At 40.2% G+C, this 17,624-nt stretch overlaps 1 protein-coding gene across 1 annotated transcript; it reads left to right on the forward strand.

Annotated features, from left to right (window-relative positions):
• Positions 1-204: 204 nt before the first annotated feature.
• Positions 205-13,264, forward strand: LOC133620231 (prostasin-like). Its single transcript, XM_061981535.2, has 6 exons — positions 205-349; positions 2,300-2,320; positions 2,512-2,671; positions 2,745-3,013; positions 11,497-11,636; positions 12,493-13,264. Exons 1-6 carry the CDS (start codon positions 301-303, stop codon positions 12,802-12,804), a joined length of 951 nt encoding a protein of 316 aa, XP_061837519.2. The 5' UTR covers positions 205-300; the 3' UTR covers positions 12,805-13,264.
• Positions 13,265-17,624: the final 4,360 nt, after the last annotated feature.

Consider the following 17,624-nt stretch of genomic DNA (forward strand, 5'->3'; position numbering starts at 1 on the left):
TAATTAGTACCCAAGAAGTAGCTCTTGGTTTCAAAAAGGTTGGTGACCCCTGTTTTATAGTGTATGACAGGTCGTGTGTGACAGGGTCTATAGCGTGTGATAGGTTGTATAACGTACGACAGGTTCCATGGTGTTTAACAGGTCCTATTGTGTGCGGAATGTTTGTGATGTGTGTTTCCACAGATGCTCTGTGATGATTAGTGATTGGAGCTCACTGGGTGTGTTTGGCCCGCAGATCGAGGATACAAAAGCACCACTCCTGAGCGCAGGTGCACTCTGTACTTCCTTGTCAATCTCAACATGCACTCAGGCTGGTGTGGATTCTTGCTCCTGGTTTTACTGGTTCCAGGTGAGTTCTGCTTGAGATAAAACAAAACATATTCTCTTTATGATTGATTTGAACAAAATCAGACAAATGACCATAGGCTCGACTGTCTCTTTATTCTTCAATAGAATAGTTTGGACACATACAGTATATATACTGTCCATCATACAGTTATTAACAATGTTTTCATAATGATTATTATGCTATATTTAATACTAGTAAATATTATAACTTATTTTCTTTTCACTGTATGTAGAAAGAGAATAGAAAAGAAATGTAATAGAGTAAAATAGAATAGAATAGAAATTGAATAGAATAGAATTGAACAGGAATGGAATGGAATAGATGTGAAATGGAATATAATAAAAAATAATACAAAATAATACAAAATAATAGAATCAATCAATCAATCAAGGTCTATTTGTATAGCACCTTACATCATCACAATGGTGCTTTACAGGACAAATAAGTTAAAAGCAAGTAAAACCACACATGTTAAAACAGTAATAATAAATACTTATAGCAATTGTCTGTTAAAAGCCAATTGAAACAAATATGTTTTTTGTCGAACAGTTAAAATATCAGCCAAGTATGCTGGGGTCAGACCATTGATGGCTTTAAAAACAAAAATAATGATTTTAAAATGTATCCTAAAACATACTGGGAATAGAATGGAATAGTTTTAACACATGTACATGCATCATACAATTGATAACAATGTTTTCTCCATGATTATTGTAATATATTTGATACAAATCAATATAATATATTTTCTTTTCACACTATGTAGGAATAGAAAAGAAAAAGAATAGAATGTGTTTGTTGTATTAAAATGGTGATCACATTTGATGGTCAACTTTAAATAAGCTTGCAAGAACAAAGTTTTTACTCATCATGTCTTTTTTCTCTCTTGGAAAAAAAAGTGTCCCAGCAGGAAGTTGTTTATTTAAAAAAAAAAAAAAAATTTCTTTAAACCGTCATTATCAATCCACCGCAATGACAACAGCATAACTTCTTTAATCTTCATTGTGAGATCTGACTCACCTTGCTGCAAGTTCCTGTTTAGAATGGTATTTTGCCTCCCATGCCAAGAAATGACGCCCTACGCTAACATGCCTCATTTTTTTTTTTTTTTTTGACCTTGATCAAGAACTTCCTTGGTGTTCTGGGTGCATCTGTTAAAAGCAGCCTCAGAAACCTTGGGGTTGTGTTCGATCAGTCCACGTCTTTGGAGGGTCACTGTCGTCAACTGACCAAAAACTGTTTTTATCATCTCTGAAATATTTCTAAAGTGAGAAATTTGTTGTCAAAATTGGATCTCGAAATGATCATTCACGCGTTCATTTCGTCTCGCATTGACTATTGCAATTCTCTTTTCACTCTCTTCAACAAGTCAACGCTCAGGACACTTCAGACTGTACAAAATGCAGCTGCCAGACTTTTGACCGTTGCGCCCAGAACAGCCCATATCACCCCCGTTTTATTCAGTCTTCATTGGCTTCTAGTTAAATTCCGCATTGATTTCAAGATTTTAGTCCTGACATTCCGTGCATTGCATGGTGACTTGCTATGCCCCTACTCCTCAGGGCACAGCCTCCGGTCTTCAGGCCAGGGTCTTCTAAAGATCCCAAAAACTCGTTTTAAAACCCGTGGAGACCTGACATTCCAGGCTATAGCTCCCAGACTCTAGAACAACATGCACCAGTCCCTCCGTCATCTTGACTGTGTTGACACTTTTAAGAAACCTTTGAAAAGTTCTCTTTTTAGTTTACTTTTAGTTAATGCACCTTTTAACTATCAATTTGAATCCACTTTGTATCCTTTTTATGATGTTGCCCCTGTTGTTTTAAATGGAATTGTTGTTTTACTTCACCTATGTTTTGTATAGCGCTTTGTGATTTTATCTGTGAAAAGTGCTTTATTTATAAAATGTACTTACTTACTTACTTACTTGCTTTTCTGTCTGTCCTGCAGGTGGCGCTGGGCAGCTGGCTGGTGAGCTGTGTTTTATGACAATAAGAACATGCTGAGTCATACCCTTGAACACACACACACACACACACACACACACACACACACACACACACACACACACACACTTACACACAGTGTTTAGATGTCAACACAAAGTCCCGGTGCTAGCGCCAGCTAACTCGCTAATACTATGTTCTGTATCTTGGTGACAGACTGCGGCACTGTGGCAGTCACCCGCATCGTGGGAGGTAGAGACGCCATTCCGGGAGGTTGGCCCTGGCAGATAAGCCTGCACAGAAACGGGTTTCACACCTGCGGCGGGTCTCTGATCAACAGCCAGTATGTGCTGTGTGCCGCCCACTGCTTCCCAACGTAAAGATCACGCTACACTGACTGATCACACTGTACTGACTGCTTGTAAAGATGCATTTCCATGTCCTCTCAGTTCTGTGACAGCCAACCTTGAGGTCTTATTGGGCCTCCAAACCCAGGAAGGGACCAACGATAACTTGGTGCGGCGTACGGTGGCCCAACTCATGGTCAACGCTGCCTACAACCCTACTACCAACGACAACGACATAGCCTTGATGCGGCTCTCCCAGCCCGTCATCTTCAACAACTTCATCAGGCCCGTGTGCCTCGCCGCCGATGGCAGCGACATCCCAGCTGCAACCAACTTTATCGTCACGGGATGGGGCACCATTGGCAGTGGGGGTACGTGAAACCTTATAATACCAATGTTGACTCATTCTCGTATTGACCGAGCCGTAACTGCTAAGTTTTTAATTATTCATTAACTTACAGAAATACTCACCAAAGTTTGCACACGCTCGGTGAAAGATTTAGTATTTCACTGCTCTGAACATAAATCATAGGGTTCCATAGGGTTTGACAGGTTCTATAATGGGTGACAGGTTCTATATTGTTTGACAGGTACTATATTGTCTGACAGGTTCTATAGTGTGTGATAGGGCCTATCAATCAATCAATCAATGTTTACTTATATAGCCTTAAATCACGAGTGTCCCCCCCTCCCCCGGACGTCAAGTGAATCTAGTATAATATTGTGAGAGTCCAGTCCATAGTGGATCTAACATAATAGTGTGAGAGGTAATAGTGTGTTACAGGTGCTATAGTGTGTGATAAGTTCTATAGTGTGTGATAAGTTCTGTAGTGTGTGATAAGTCTATAGTGTGTGACAGGTCTATAGTGTGTGATAGGATCTTTAGTGTGTAACTGGTTCTAGAGTGTGTGGTAAGTACTATAGTCCTATAGTGTGTGATAGGAGCTATAGTGTGTAACAGGTTCTATAGTGTTTGACAGGGCCTATAGCGTGTGATAAGTTGCATAGTTTTGACAGGTTCTATAGTGTATGACAGGTAGTGTGTGACAGGTTCTATAGTGTTTGACAGGTTCTATAGTGTATGACATGTTCTATTGCATTTGACAGGTTCTATAGCGTGTGATAAGTTGCATAGTGTGTGACAGGTGCTATAGTGTTTGACAGGTTCTAGAGTGTATGACAGGTAGTGTGTGACAGGTTATATAGTGTTTGACAGGTTCTATAGTGCTTGACAGGTTCTATAGTGCTTGACAGGTTCTTTAGCGTGTGATAAGTTGCATACTGTGTGACAGGTACTATAGTGTGTGACAGGTTCTATAGTGTGTGATAAGTTGCATAGTGTATGACAGGTTCTATAGCATATGATAAGTTGCAGAATGTGTGACAGGTTCTATAGTGTGTGACAGGTACTATAGTGTTTGACAGATTATATAGCGTGTGATAAGTTGCTTAGTGTGTGACATGCTCGATAGTGTTTGACAGGTTCTATAGTGTATGACAGGTAGTGTGTGACAGGTTCTATATTGTGTTAAAGTTAAAGTACCAATGATTGTCACACACACACTAGGTGTGGTGAAATTTGTCTTCTGCATTTGACCCATCCCCTTGTTCACCCCCTGGGAGATGAGGGGAGCAGTGGGCAGCAGCGGTGCCGCGCCCGGGAATCATTTTTGGTGATTTAACCCCCAATTCCAACCCTTGATGCTGAGTGCCAAGCAGGGAGGTATTGGGTCCCATGTTTATAGTCTTTGGTATGACTCGGCTGGGGTTTGAACTCACAACCTACCGATCTCAGGGCGGACACTCTAACCACTAGGCCACTGAGTAGGTGTGACAGGCTCTACAGTGTTTGACAGGTTCTATAGCGTGTGACAGGTAGTGTGTGACAGGTTCTATAGTGTATGACAGGTTCTACAGCGTGTGATAAGTTGCAGAGTGTGTGACCGGTTCTATAGTGTGTGACTGGTTCTATAGTGTGTGACAGGTTCTATAGTGTTTGACATGTTCTATAGCGTGTGATAAGTTCCATAGTGTTTGACAGGTTCTATAGGGTGTGATAAGTTGTAGAGTGTGTGACTGGTTCTATAGTGTGTGACTGTTTCTATAGTGTGTGACAGGTTCTATAGTGTTTGACAAGTTCTATAGCATGTGATGAGTTCCATAGTGTTTGACAGGTTCTATAGGGTATGATAAGTTGTAGAGTGTGTGACAGGTTCTTTAGTGTTTAACAGGTTCTATAGTGTTTGACAGGATTCTATAGTGTATGACGGGTTCTATTGTGTGTGGTAAGTTGTAGAGTGTGTGACAGGTTCTATAGTGTTTGACAGATTATATAGTGTGTGACAGGTTCTATAGCGTGTGATAAGTTCCATAGTGTTTGACAGGTTCTACAGTGTTTGACAGGTTCTATAGCATATGATACTTTCCATAGTGTTTGACAGGTTCTATAGTGTTTGAAAGGTTCTATATTGTATGACAGGTTGTATAGGGCAGTGGTTCTCAACCTTTTTTCAGTGATGTACCCCCTGTGAATTTTTTTTTTAATTCAAGTACCCCCTAATCAGAGTAAAGCCTTTTTGGTTGAAAAAAAGAGATACAGAAGTAAAATACAGCACGATGTCATCAATTTCTGATTTATTAAATTGTATAACAGTGCAAAATATTGCTCATTTGTAGTGGTCTTTCTTGAACTATTTGTAAAAAAAGATAGGTTTTTATTTATATTTATAAATGATTTTTGAATTGTTGCTATTTTTAGAATATTTAAAAAAAATCTCACGTACCCCTTGGCATACCTTCAAGTATCCCTAGGGGTACGCGTACCCCCATTTGAGAACCACTGGTATAGGGTATGACATGTTGTGTGTGACAGGTTCTATAGCAAGTGATAGAACATTTTACATCATTTCTGCCACCAGTTTTGCCGATTGTCACCAAATTTATCAGGACGCTCAAAAAAGTTTGAGACTACGTTTACACTGTACACCGAATCAGATTTTTTTGCCCACAAGTGACGCAGATCAAACTTTTTCGCCAATGCTCCAAAGTGCTTCAAATCTGCCCCTTTGACATCAGATTCAGACCACATCAGGAGGTAGCCAGAATCCGATTGGAATCTGATCTTTTCAAATGTCACTACGGTCTAAACGCAATGCGACCTGAACGAAGGTATGTGTGAGCTACGGCATTCGTGTGCGTGGGGGAAAGACGCAGCGGAAGTGGATTTTTCTTCACAGTCTATTTTCACTGGCATTTTCAGTGCATCACGAGTCAATAGTGGGCAAATAATAGGCTATATGTAATATTCAAATATGTATTTTGATTCCGAAGAAATAGCGATTGTTGAAGGACCGGAATTGACGCTCCCAAATATATTACACGTAAAAAAAATTCACGTTGAAAAACACACATTTCTTAAGTTGTGTGTATCTAAGATGGCAACTTTTATTTTGTTTTTTAGTAGTAGCTACTTTCTCCTGGTCAACTTCCTTTGTTTTCACTTTATCGAAGTGCGCACGTAAGTGACGTCAAGCCCACCTTGGGGCCACATTTGTGATCTGAGCCGATGATGTCATTGTAGCTTGTGCAACCCTTTGAGACACTTGTGATTAAGGGCTATATAAATAAACTTTGATTAACTGATTGATTTACATTGGGGCCAGTGGAGTCTGATAAAGATCACATTTTACTTGCAGCGTAAACAGTCAGCTGGAAAATAAAACAGATTTTTTTTAAATCCGATTTGGACCACTTTGGCCTGCAGTGTAAACGTAGTCTTGGCCCAAATCGGGTATTTGCAATTACAATGTGATCTTTATCAGACTCCAGTATAAACGCGCAGAGGACCCAATGTTGCCCCAATGTGGCCCCAATGATGTCCCAATGTGGCCCCAATGTGGCCTCGAAGTCACTTGCATGCACACTTCAATAAAGTGACAAAAAGAAAGTTGACCCGATTCTGTAAATGAACAAGGAAGTTGCTTTAACTACTATGAAATAAAATAAAAGTTGCCACACCTTAAAAATTAGTGTTTTTATAATGTATGATTTATGAATATATATATATATATATATATATATATATATATATATATATATATATATATATATATATATATATATATATATATATATATATATACTTGTAAGGGTTCTAATATTTTTATGGATGTTAAGTAGAGGAGCCATGGACATCAGCATGGATCAACGTTAGCTTATGTTTCAACTCACATGTAAGCAAACACGCCACAGCGTCAATTCCAGTCCTTTAACAAATGCTATTTCTTCAGAATCTGAATATATTATTATTTTCGCACTATTGATCAGTGATGCACCGAAAATTCAGCCGTCGAAAAAAATACTTTTTAGACTGACAAATAAATTTCGATCTGTGTCACTTTTTGAGGGCGAATAATCCAATTTGCTGTACAGTGTACACGGGGACTGAGAAACACATATTATAGACAAACAGTAAGACGGCCATTTTGGGGCCAAAATCAGGGGTGTTTTTTTTTTTACCAACTCTTTGGGTCTTAAACCAAATGAGCCCAAATGAAAATCCCAGATACCAGACAGAGGGAGGATGACAGATACGAAACATTTTAGCTGACATCACAGAATGTGGCTGACGGCCAACAATTATTATTTCCTCATACTATCAATGTGATGAATGCTGTGCAATAACTGTGGGACTAATCTGACACTGTGAATGTGCTAACTCATGCTCACGTCATCATCTTTTTGCTTTGCTCTATCAACCACTGCACATTAGCCTTGCACATACTAGCTATTTAAGTACTTGTTTATATTTTTGGTTAATCATTTCCCTTTTTTTTTTTTTTTTTTTTTACATTTGGCAAAGCATTCCAACATAAATATGTTGAACCCATAGATCAGGGGTCCTCAAACTTTTTGACATATATATATATATATATATATATATATATATATATATATATATATATATATATATATATATATGTATGTGTGGGGGGAAAAAATCACAAGACTATTTCATCTCTACAGGCCTGTTTCATGAGGGGGTTCCCTCAATCATCAGGAGATTTTAATGGGAGCATTCACATACCATGGTTTATATAGGGCACGGAGTGGGTGGGTACAGGCTGGTGTAGGGGCGTGGTGATTGGCTCATGTGTTACATAGGAGGTGTTTCCGTCTGTGGCGGCATGCTGATACAATTTCGCTGCGCTTGTTGAGGGATGACATGTCTGGACGGTATATGATAAACAGTTTCTCTTTCAAGCATAGGTTGCATCTTTTATTACCACTATTGTAAGGTGTGCTGGATGCAAGAATTTGCCATGTTATTGAATATTCAACATTATTGTCTTTGAGGTCCCAAATGTGTTTGCTGAGTTCTGTGGTATTCCGCAGGTTTTGGTTCCTGAAAGAAGCCTTGTGATTGTTCCATCTGGTTTTAAACTCTCCCTCGGTTAATCCTACATATGTGTCGGATGTGTTAATGTCCTTGCGTGTTACCTTAGATTGGTAGACAACTGATGTTTGTAAGCACCCCCCGTTGAGAGGGCAATCAGGTTTCTTACGGCAGTTGCAGCCTTTGTTGGTTTTGGGTTCGCTCTGTCTGGGGTCCGACGGCTCATTTGCAATTGTTTTGTTGTGGTTTGAGATAATTTGTCGTATATTGTTCATACAGCTGTAGCTCAATTTAATGTTGTTCTTGTTGAATACTTTTCTTAGGCTGTTGCCTTTGGGAAAGTGTTTGTCAATCAGAGTGAGGAATTTGTGGCCAATATTAGTTGAGACGTTTTTGCTGTCTGGGGGGTTGTACCAGATGATGTTGTTTCGTTTTCTGTTCTTTTTTGGTTGGTTTCCTGGCGTGGGTTCATAGGTGAGGGTGAAATTGTATCCGCTTTCATCAAGGGCTTTTTGGTACGGGGGGGTTGCTTGGTCAAATTCAGCTTTGCTAGATGACAGCATCGATAGCCTTTTATTAATTCCGGTAGGTATTCTTTTCGTGGTGGTGGGTGGGTGGTTGCTGTCATGGTGCACGTATTGGAGTGTTGTGTTGGATTTCGTGAATGGTTGGTAGCTGTTATTTCTCAGGTTGAAAGTGACGTCGAGGAAGTTGACGGTTTGCTTGTTGGCTTCAATCGTGATCCGTAGGCCGTTCTCTTTGAAAATTTGGCATATGCGCTTCTTGGTATTCTCGCTGCTCCTTGGCGAGGTGCGACACACTGCCAGTCCGTCATCACGGTAAATACCAAGGTTCAGGTTGAGGCTAGCGAGCTGGGAGAGGAGGAAACTCCCGACGAGTTCACACGTTTCTGCTCTGAGTCGTAGTCTACGACTCAATCACAGGCAACGAAAGAAACATCATCATCCACGCAAAAAACTCCATTCTCATCCACAACAGCACACCATGGCAAAAAAAGAACAATGCAACATTTGACGTCACTATGGGAAGTTTTGACGGAGCAGAAACGTGTGAACTCGTCGGGAGTTTCCTCCTCTCCCAGCTCGCTAGCCTCAACCTGAACCTTGGTATTTACCGTGATGACGGACTGGCAGTGTGTCGCACCTCGCCAAGGAGCAGCTGCCCACTGCTCCCCTCACCGCCCAGGGGGTGAGCAAGGGGATGGGTCAAATGCAGAGGACAAATTTCACCACACCTAGTGTGTGTGACAATCATTGGTACTTTAACTTAACTTTAAGTTTACACATACAAACTGTAGCACACAAAAAAGCACATTTAATTAAAAAAAACGTTATTATGGTCTTACCTTTACTTAGTCTTCCTTATCTTTCTTCAGTTTTAAAAGTCTCTCTGTCTCAATGGAGATCTTCCTTTAATTATTACCTCCTGCTTCGATTGAAAGTCCAGTTTAGAAAACTGTTTTATTTTAGATATGTAATCCTCCATGTTAAAAGTCCAGGCGAGAGGAAAAAATAAACGATCGCTAACTGTTGCTGCTTGTTGTCACTTATTCTGCAGCCGAGTTGTCGCAAGAATGATCTCTGGGATCACTAGCGCCCTCTACCACCAGGAGGCGGGATTACTGCGAGCCTCACCCAGTGCGTCTATATATATATATATATATATATATATATATATATATATATATATATATATATATATATATATTTCATCCCTACAAGCCTGTTCCGCAATAAAATATATAATAAAATCCCCTGAAGAGCAGGGAAACCTGTGAAACAGGCTTGTAGGGATGAAATAGCCTCTGTGTTTTTTCCTGACCTTACGTATATTCTGCTCTACCCCGGTATTGAGCACTGTATAACGGATAAACCACAGTAACCTTGACTATATATATATATGTATGTATGTATATATTTATGTATATGTATATATATATATATATATATATATATATATATATATATATATATATATATATATATATATATATATATATATATATATATATACATATATATATGTATATGTATATATATATTTTTTTTTTTAATGTATATACGTATATGTATTTGTATGTATATATATGTATGTATATATATATATGTATATATGCATATATATGTATATGTGTATATATATGTATATGTATGTATATGTTTATATGTGTGTGTATAAATATAAATATATATATATATGTATATGTATATATGTGTGTGTGTATATATATATATATATATATATATATATATATATGTATGTATATATATACATGTGTGTGTATATACCGTATTTTTCGGAGTACGAGTCGCACCGGAGTATAAGTCGCACCGGCCGAAAATGCATAATAAAGAAGGAAAAAAACATATATAAGTCGCACTGGAGTATAAGTCGCATTTTTTGGGGAAATTTATTTGATAAAACCCAACACCAAGAATAGACATTTGAAAGGCAATTTAAAATAAATAAAGAATAGTGAACAACAGGCTGCACAAGTGTACGTTATATGACGCATAAATAACGAACTGAGAACGTGCCTGGTATGTTAACGTAACATATTATGGTAAGAGTCATTCAAATAACTATAACATATAGAACATGCTATACGTTTACCAAACAATCTGTCACTCCTAATCGCTAAATCTGATGAAATCTTATACGTCTAGTCTCTTACGTGAATGAGCGAAATAATATTATTTGATATGATGTCACCTTATCGATGGGAAAATGCATTTGTAGACAATATGATTTGCCTGAACGGCTAGGAGACACAGAGAGTAACATGAAAACATTGTGTTCAAATGAAAACAATAATAATTCTCCCAGGCTGAAGGGCGGTGTGGTTGTGCGAAGGATCAAGGAAGAGACAGATGATTATCGTTGAACAAATTGTATTGTGCAAGCAAGCGTCACAACAGGTTCTGCAGTATGTATACCTGTAGGGAGGATCTGGGCAAATGATACAGTATATCTCCTCCCACAACCATCTCTTAAAGGGGAACTGCACTTTTTTTTTTTTTTTTTGCCTATCATTAAGAGAGACATGAATGTATAGCCTTGCACAATCTGGAAAAATAACATGTTATTTCATAGTGCAACAGATACTACATTAGCATTTAAGATAGCCAGTGGTAAGCAGTGCCAGCTATCGGTCAGCAGTAATTATTCCGCAATAACAAGGTGCCTATAGGACCAGTTTAAATCTAAAACACCATTTGACTTTTATGTATAGGTAGGGGGTCCCCGCTCCATCTTTTCATCACCTTCCAGGTTTTCCTGGAATTTCACATTCCCCTACGGTTCCACATTTCATGGTCTTCACACATTTTTAAATACAAATATGCTTCACTCCCGTGGATGAAAATAGCAAATAGTCGTAGAACCTCTTGCGAATGTTGAAAGTAAACGTTAAAAATAATATTCTTATTTCCTTGTCAGAGCCGCTTCCGTCCCCGCAGACGCTGCAGGAAGTGGCCGTTCCCGTGGTGTCCAATGATCAGTGCAGCGAGACGTACAGCGTCATCACCAGCAACATGATCTGTGCCGGACTCACGGAGGGCGGACGAGACTCGTGCCAGGTGACGTTACACCTTTATTTACTTTCATTTTCATTTAGATATAACAGTCACAGTCACCCACTGAGGTAGAAAACTGGTATTACGTGACGACTTTTCTCGAATTATTCATTAGCTAACTTCAGGCTCCCATATTTTGCCTTTCTTTCTTATTCTCTAAATGTTCCAATATTTTTGTGCTTCACACACATCCTGCCGCCTGTAAAAAGTCAGGCCTTCAAAATAAAAGCACACCAGTAAAGCACGATAAATAACATATCCATTATTGTATAGATATTACTCAAATTTGAAGCTGCCATTTTGAACTTAGCTTTGACTTCAGTGGTGGTTAGTAGTGATGTTTAAATGAGGCCCCGGTGAGTGTTTCATACTGGTCAACCGCCATCTGCTGGAATAAAAAGGTCACTACATTTGACCTAGTCAGCAAATATAATAGTTTTGTTTGTATTTTTTAAACAGAAAATACCTGAAACATGCAACTTTGGTCAATGAGCCAAACAGTAACCAGGAAAAAAAGAAAATGTACCTCTTTTGTCGCCATGAGCGCAAAACGATCCCGCACTTTGGAATTTTTGGAATGTTAGTTCCATTTAGATCGAAGATGGCGACAAAGGCTAATGTCAAACATGACACTCCTCAGTACAAGATGCCACTCGTGGTTTGAATGAAGCTTCCTGATGAACACAGTTCGGCCCTTCACAGTCAAACCACTCAACAAATGTATCGGTCACATGTTTTTTCTTAAAGTGACACACCTGAAAATCCTTAATTTCCCGAAAAATGTCCCATATTTCGAAAAGGCAAATGTTGACAGCAACGGCCGACTTCATTTCACGGGTATTTTTCTACCTGTCTGCAGGGCGACTCAGGCGGTCCCATGGTCAGCCTGAGTAACTTTACTGCTGACGAAACTCGGTGGGTCCAAGGCGGCGTGGTGAGTTTCGGAATAGGATGCGCTCTGCCCGATACACCGGGAGTCTACGCCCGAGTGTCTGAGTACGAGCAGTGGATCAGAGATCGCGTAGGAGCGGATGTGCCGGGCTTCGTCGACTTCAGAGCCAGCACAACCCCGACAATAATCGTGCCTTCAACCTCATCTGGCTTCTCCCTATTGGCTCCTCTGCTGCTCTCCCTTCTGCCGTCCATCCTCAGCGTCCCCATGCTGCTGTGAGGACGACATATTTATCAACCATCACAGTGAAAGTGCCTCACGTTACATAACAGGCAGCTGCTGTCAGCCATTACACTGTTTCATTGTTTCCATGTTACATCAAATCAGTCAAGTGTTGGTGAACTGATCCCAAATGAACACTTTGTTGAATAGGAGTTTACTTTCTGTGATTTTCTCTTTGTTTTCCGTGCCAAATCGTCCCCAATGTTTGCACTGATGTTAAAAAAAATGTTGTCACTCTTTTTATGCTTTTATCCAAGCTGTAGCTGTGCAGTCGGCACTTTATATTGAAGCAGGACGATGAAGGATGCAATCGTGAGTCAGGGCCCTTTGTCACAGTGGAATGTACCGGATAATTTTTGCATTACTCGATTTTGGATGGCTTTTCTTAAAATAAATGATGCTGCTTATTTCCTTGTGATGTGGAAGAATTAAATGTAAATAAACAATAAATTAACAAGTTGATGTTTATAAGGAACTGATGGCAAAGGGGATTTGATCTAACATGAATCCTAGAAGATGTATTTATATATATATATATATATATATATATATATATATATTGGACTGCTCGCTGTTGCTGCTGTGAATAAGCTAAGTATTGTTCTATCCATAGGTGGATTAATGAACGGGCCTACCGGGCCCAGGCCCAAGGGGCCAGGCCAACTTGGCCCCGCGGCCGCGACGCATGCAAAACTACTTTTGCAAAAATAATAATCTTAGGCCCCAAGGGGCCAGGCCAACTTGGCCCCGCGGCCATGATCCATAGAGGGTCAGAGGCCCCAAGGGGCCAGGTCAACTTGGCCCCGCGGCCGCGACCCACAGAGGGCCTGAGGCCCCAAGGGGTCAGGCCAACTTGGCCCCGCGGCCACGATCCATAGAGGGCCAGAGGCCCCGAGGGGTCATGCCAACTTGGCCCCGATCCATAGAGGGTCAGAGGCCCCAAGGGGCCAGGCCAACTTGGCCCCGCGGCCACGATCCACAGAGGGCCAGAGGCTCTCAATCATTATTATCAAAGCTAATTCTCAAATTGGATCACACAACCTCACTCACATATTCTTTATCAATTATTAAAGGTTGTTTCTGAATTTTGATCACAGAACTTAATGCAAATATTCTTGATTGATTGGCAAAGCTCATTCTCAAATTTTGATTACACAACCTTACTCTGACAAATTATCATTATCAAAAAGCTCTATCTCGAATTTGGATCACAGAATCTCACTCAAGTATTCTTAGCTGTGCCCCTCCCCCATCGAGTCTTTCATAAACCGGTCTGTTCTTTTAGAATCTCCTCATTTGGTACTTTGAACTCGTGAGTGACTGCTCAAAATTTGGTTTCCTTTCCCTCAGTTCAGACTCAGAGATAATTTGAAATCATTCCACAAGAAGTTTAACGCGCACACACACACGACACACACACACTTGAGTTGAGCATTACTTGGAAATTCTTATATTTTCCATTTTGCTGTTATTATCAGCATCTTCCCATTTTGTCCTTTTCTTTCAAAAAAGTTTACAGTCTGACATTTGTCACTGCTGTCAGTTAATAACTTTTTGGTCTTTGACCCATTTTGTCATTTTCTCGATTCGATCGTCACTGACCACTCTCTCCTGTCTGGCAGACATCGTTGCTGCCATCATAGCCAGCAAGCTGCCTGCAGATAGCAACATTTTGGTGTCCTTTGTGAAAATATTTAGAAAGTAGACAAAAGTACACAAAGTTGTACAACTATTATCTTTATGATCTTTTTTTTTTGTTTGTTTGTTTCTCTGTTACTGTGTGTGGCCAATTAAGCGACTTTTGGCCATACCTGGCTGGTGACATTTAGCGACTTTCTGGTTGTTGTTAAAATTAATAATAGCAACAGTTCTCTTCATCTTAATGCAATTTATTGTGTCTGTCTCTCCACATTTTGCCATTAGGTACTTTGAGCTCTTGTTGGTCAGTCACTCAAAGGTACATTGTTGCTGCCATCATAGCTAGCAAGCTGCCTGCAGATAGCGACATTTTGGTGTCCTTTGAGAAATATTAAGAAAGAAGACAAAAGTACAAGACATTGTACGATTACTATCTTTTTAAAAATTATTTGTTTCACTGTCAGTGTGATTGAGCGACTTTACCGCTAGATTTCGCGTCTTTTGGCCATACCTGGCTAGCGACTGAAAACATCATTTAGCGACTTTTTGGTTGTGAAGATAAGTGGTAAAAGCAGATCTGCCTGTTGGTCTTCCCACATTTTGCCATTTGGTACTTTGCACTCTTGTTGGTCACTCCAAGGCATTTGTCCTTGCCTTCAGCTAGTCACTTGGCTCTTTTGGAATTTATTTCACTGTAATTGGCTCTCTCTTTCTCCTCAGTACAAATCAGTCTGTTCCCTTGCCATTCATCACTGACCACTCCGCTCTCCTGTCTGTCAGACATTGTTGCTGCATGCAGATAGCGTGGGGTCCTTAGTGAAAATATCAGAAGAGAAAAGTACACAATTATCTTAATCATCTTTTTTTATTCACTGTCAGTCCTTCAGTGAGTCCCAGTGTGTTGGCGATTAAGCAACGTTGGCATTCGATTTAGAGACTTTTGGCCATACATGACTGGCGACTCAAAACGTCATCTAGTGACTTTCGCTGTCTGAGTTTAGCATTGATTGGAAATCTGTTATCAGTTCTTATAGAAATCAGCTGATTTCTGCTTTTGACTGTTAATGCTAGATTGCTAGTTTTGAAAATTGCATCACTCACACACACACACACACACACACACACACACACACACACACACACACACACACACACACACACACACACACACACACACACACACACACACACATAGTTGGTTAAGCTGTTGTGATAGGCAAAGAGCCAATGTGCACAGAAAGAAGGGAAATATGGATCATAAACGTCTAAGTGGAGGAGCTAGAAAAAAAATTCAGCAAGAAAAGAAAAAAAAGGAATCAGTTTTACTTGAGAGTGTTCCAAATATCTCCAGCTTCTTCAGTACAAAGACATCTGCTGAAAGCAATTCTATAAATGCTACTGCAAATTCAGCTAAGGTTAGCAATGCACCTGAGCTAGCATGTAGCTCCCAAGATCCTGAGACCACTACAAGTGTACGCACTGAACCAAATGCTTCGGATGCTAATGATTCAACCAACTCAGCAGTAGCCAGTTGCTCGGATGAATGTGAGGTCACTGCACCTCTGGACAGCATAGAAAATGAGTTGAATCTTTCTTCAACACCATCTACAGTGACAACTCTACCTAGTGATCCCGCTAAATGGGCTGATACCCTCACTGAGTCAATGAAGGAAGTTCTTATTCAAAGAGGTGCAAAATCATTTCACAACCGTCACAGCCATTATCCAGCTTCTGTGAGGAACAGTGGGCTAGGAGGCAAAACCCGATGCCTAAACAATGAACATTTTACTTCACACCTGCCCAATGGACAATGAGTACAAAGAGAGTGGATGATGTACTCTCCCTCTACTGGTAATGTTTACTGCTTTGCATGCAAACTGTTTTCCCCAAAAACGCATTCTTTTGTGACAGGCTATTGTGATTGGAAACACTCAGAAATATTTGGTGAACATGAGCGAAGTGCTGAGCACATAACCTGCATGCAAGCAGTCTTGAACCGCGCCACAGGTGCCACAGTTGATGCAGACCTGTTCAAACAGTTTCAGGCAGAGAGCAGCTATTGGAGGCAGGTGTTACAAAGAGTTGTTGCAGTCATTAAATTCCTTGCAGAATGGGGTAAAAATGCAGTCATTAAATTCCTTGCATTTAGGGGTAAAAATGAATCGTTAGGGTCTCCTCTCAATGGGAACTACCTTGGTATTCTGGAGGTCCTGGCTGAATTTGATCCCTTTCTAAAGGATCACATCAGAAAGTTTGGGCAGATGGGTCGAGGTAATACCTCATATCTGTCCTCCACCATTTGTGAGGAATTCATTGAATTGATGGGTGCAAAAACCAAACAGGCTATAGCAGATGAACTGCAAGCAAGCAAATACTACTCTATCATTGTGGATTCAACCCCAGATTTATCTCATGTGGACCAATTGACATTCATATTCCGTTTTGTTAGCAAAGAGGGCAGTGTTGTTGAACGCTTTGTGGGTTTTGAGCCCATTACTAGCCATACAGGTGAAAGTTTGGCTAACTGTGTCATGTCTGTGTTGGAAAATCTAGGGTTAGAGCTGTCAAATTGCAGGGGGCAGGCTTATGATAATGCCAGCAACATGTCAGGGAGGTATAATGGGTTGCAGGCTCACTTAAAGAAAAGCAATCCATTAATACACTATATTCCATGTGCAGCTCACTCTTTGAATTTGGTGGGAGTCAACAGCATTGACAGATGTGGAAATGAAGTCTCTAAGTATTTTGACTTGATTCAGTCTATTTACAACTTCACAACTGCATCCACACACCGATGGGACAGGGTATTTGGCAATTCCAACATAGATCTCACACTTAAAGCTTTATCCAACACGCGTTGGAGTTGCCGTGCAGAATCTACCAAAGCACTGTGGCAGAACTACAGTAAAATAAGAGCAGCACTACGGGGTATTTCCACTGATGACACAGAGAAACGAGACACACAAACTGAAGCTGACAGTCTAGTGCGGAAGCTGGATTCACTTGAGATGGCCTTCATGGCAGGCTTTTGGGACACTGTTCTGTCCAGATTTCAGGCCACAAGTCTGCAAATTCAAAAAGCAGACATGGACCTTGGTACAGCAGTTAGATTGCTGGAATCTCTGCGCACCTTTGTTCTCTCCCAAAGAGATCTATTTGATCATTTTGAGCAGAAAGCC

Source organism: Nerophis lumbriciformis, linkage group LG24 (genome assembly GCF_033978685.3).
Source record: "Nerophis lumbriciformis linkage group LG24, RoL_Nlum_v2.1, whole genome shotgun sequence".
Taxonomy (NCBI): Eukaryota; Metazoa; Chordata; class Actinopteri; order Syngnathiformes; family Syngnathidae; genus Nerophis; species Nerophis lumbriciformis.

Bases quoted from the DNA above. Each gene is read 5' to 3' on its own strand.
- LOC133620231 (XM_061981535.2), top strand. From the start codon at position 301: ATGCACTCAGGCTGGTGTGGATTCTTGCTCCTGGTTTTACTGGTTCCA. The intron at 2,672-2,744 runs GTAAAGATCACG...ATGTCCTCTCAG, and splicing joins GCCGCCCACTGCTTCCCAAC to TTCTGTGACAGCCAACCTTG. The intron at 11,637-12,492 runs GTGACGTTACAC...ACCTGTCTGCAG, and splicing joins GCGGACGAGACTCGTGCCAG to GGCGACTCAGGCGGTCCCAT.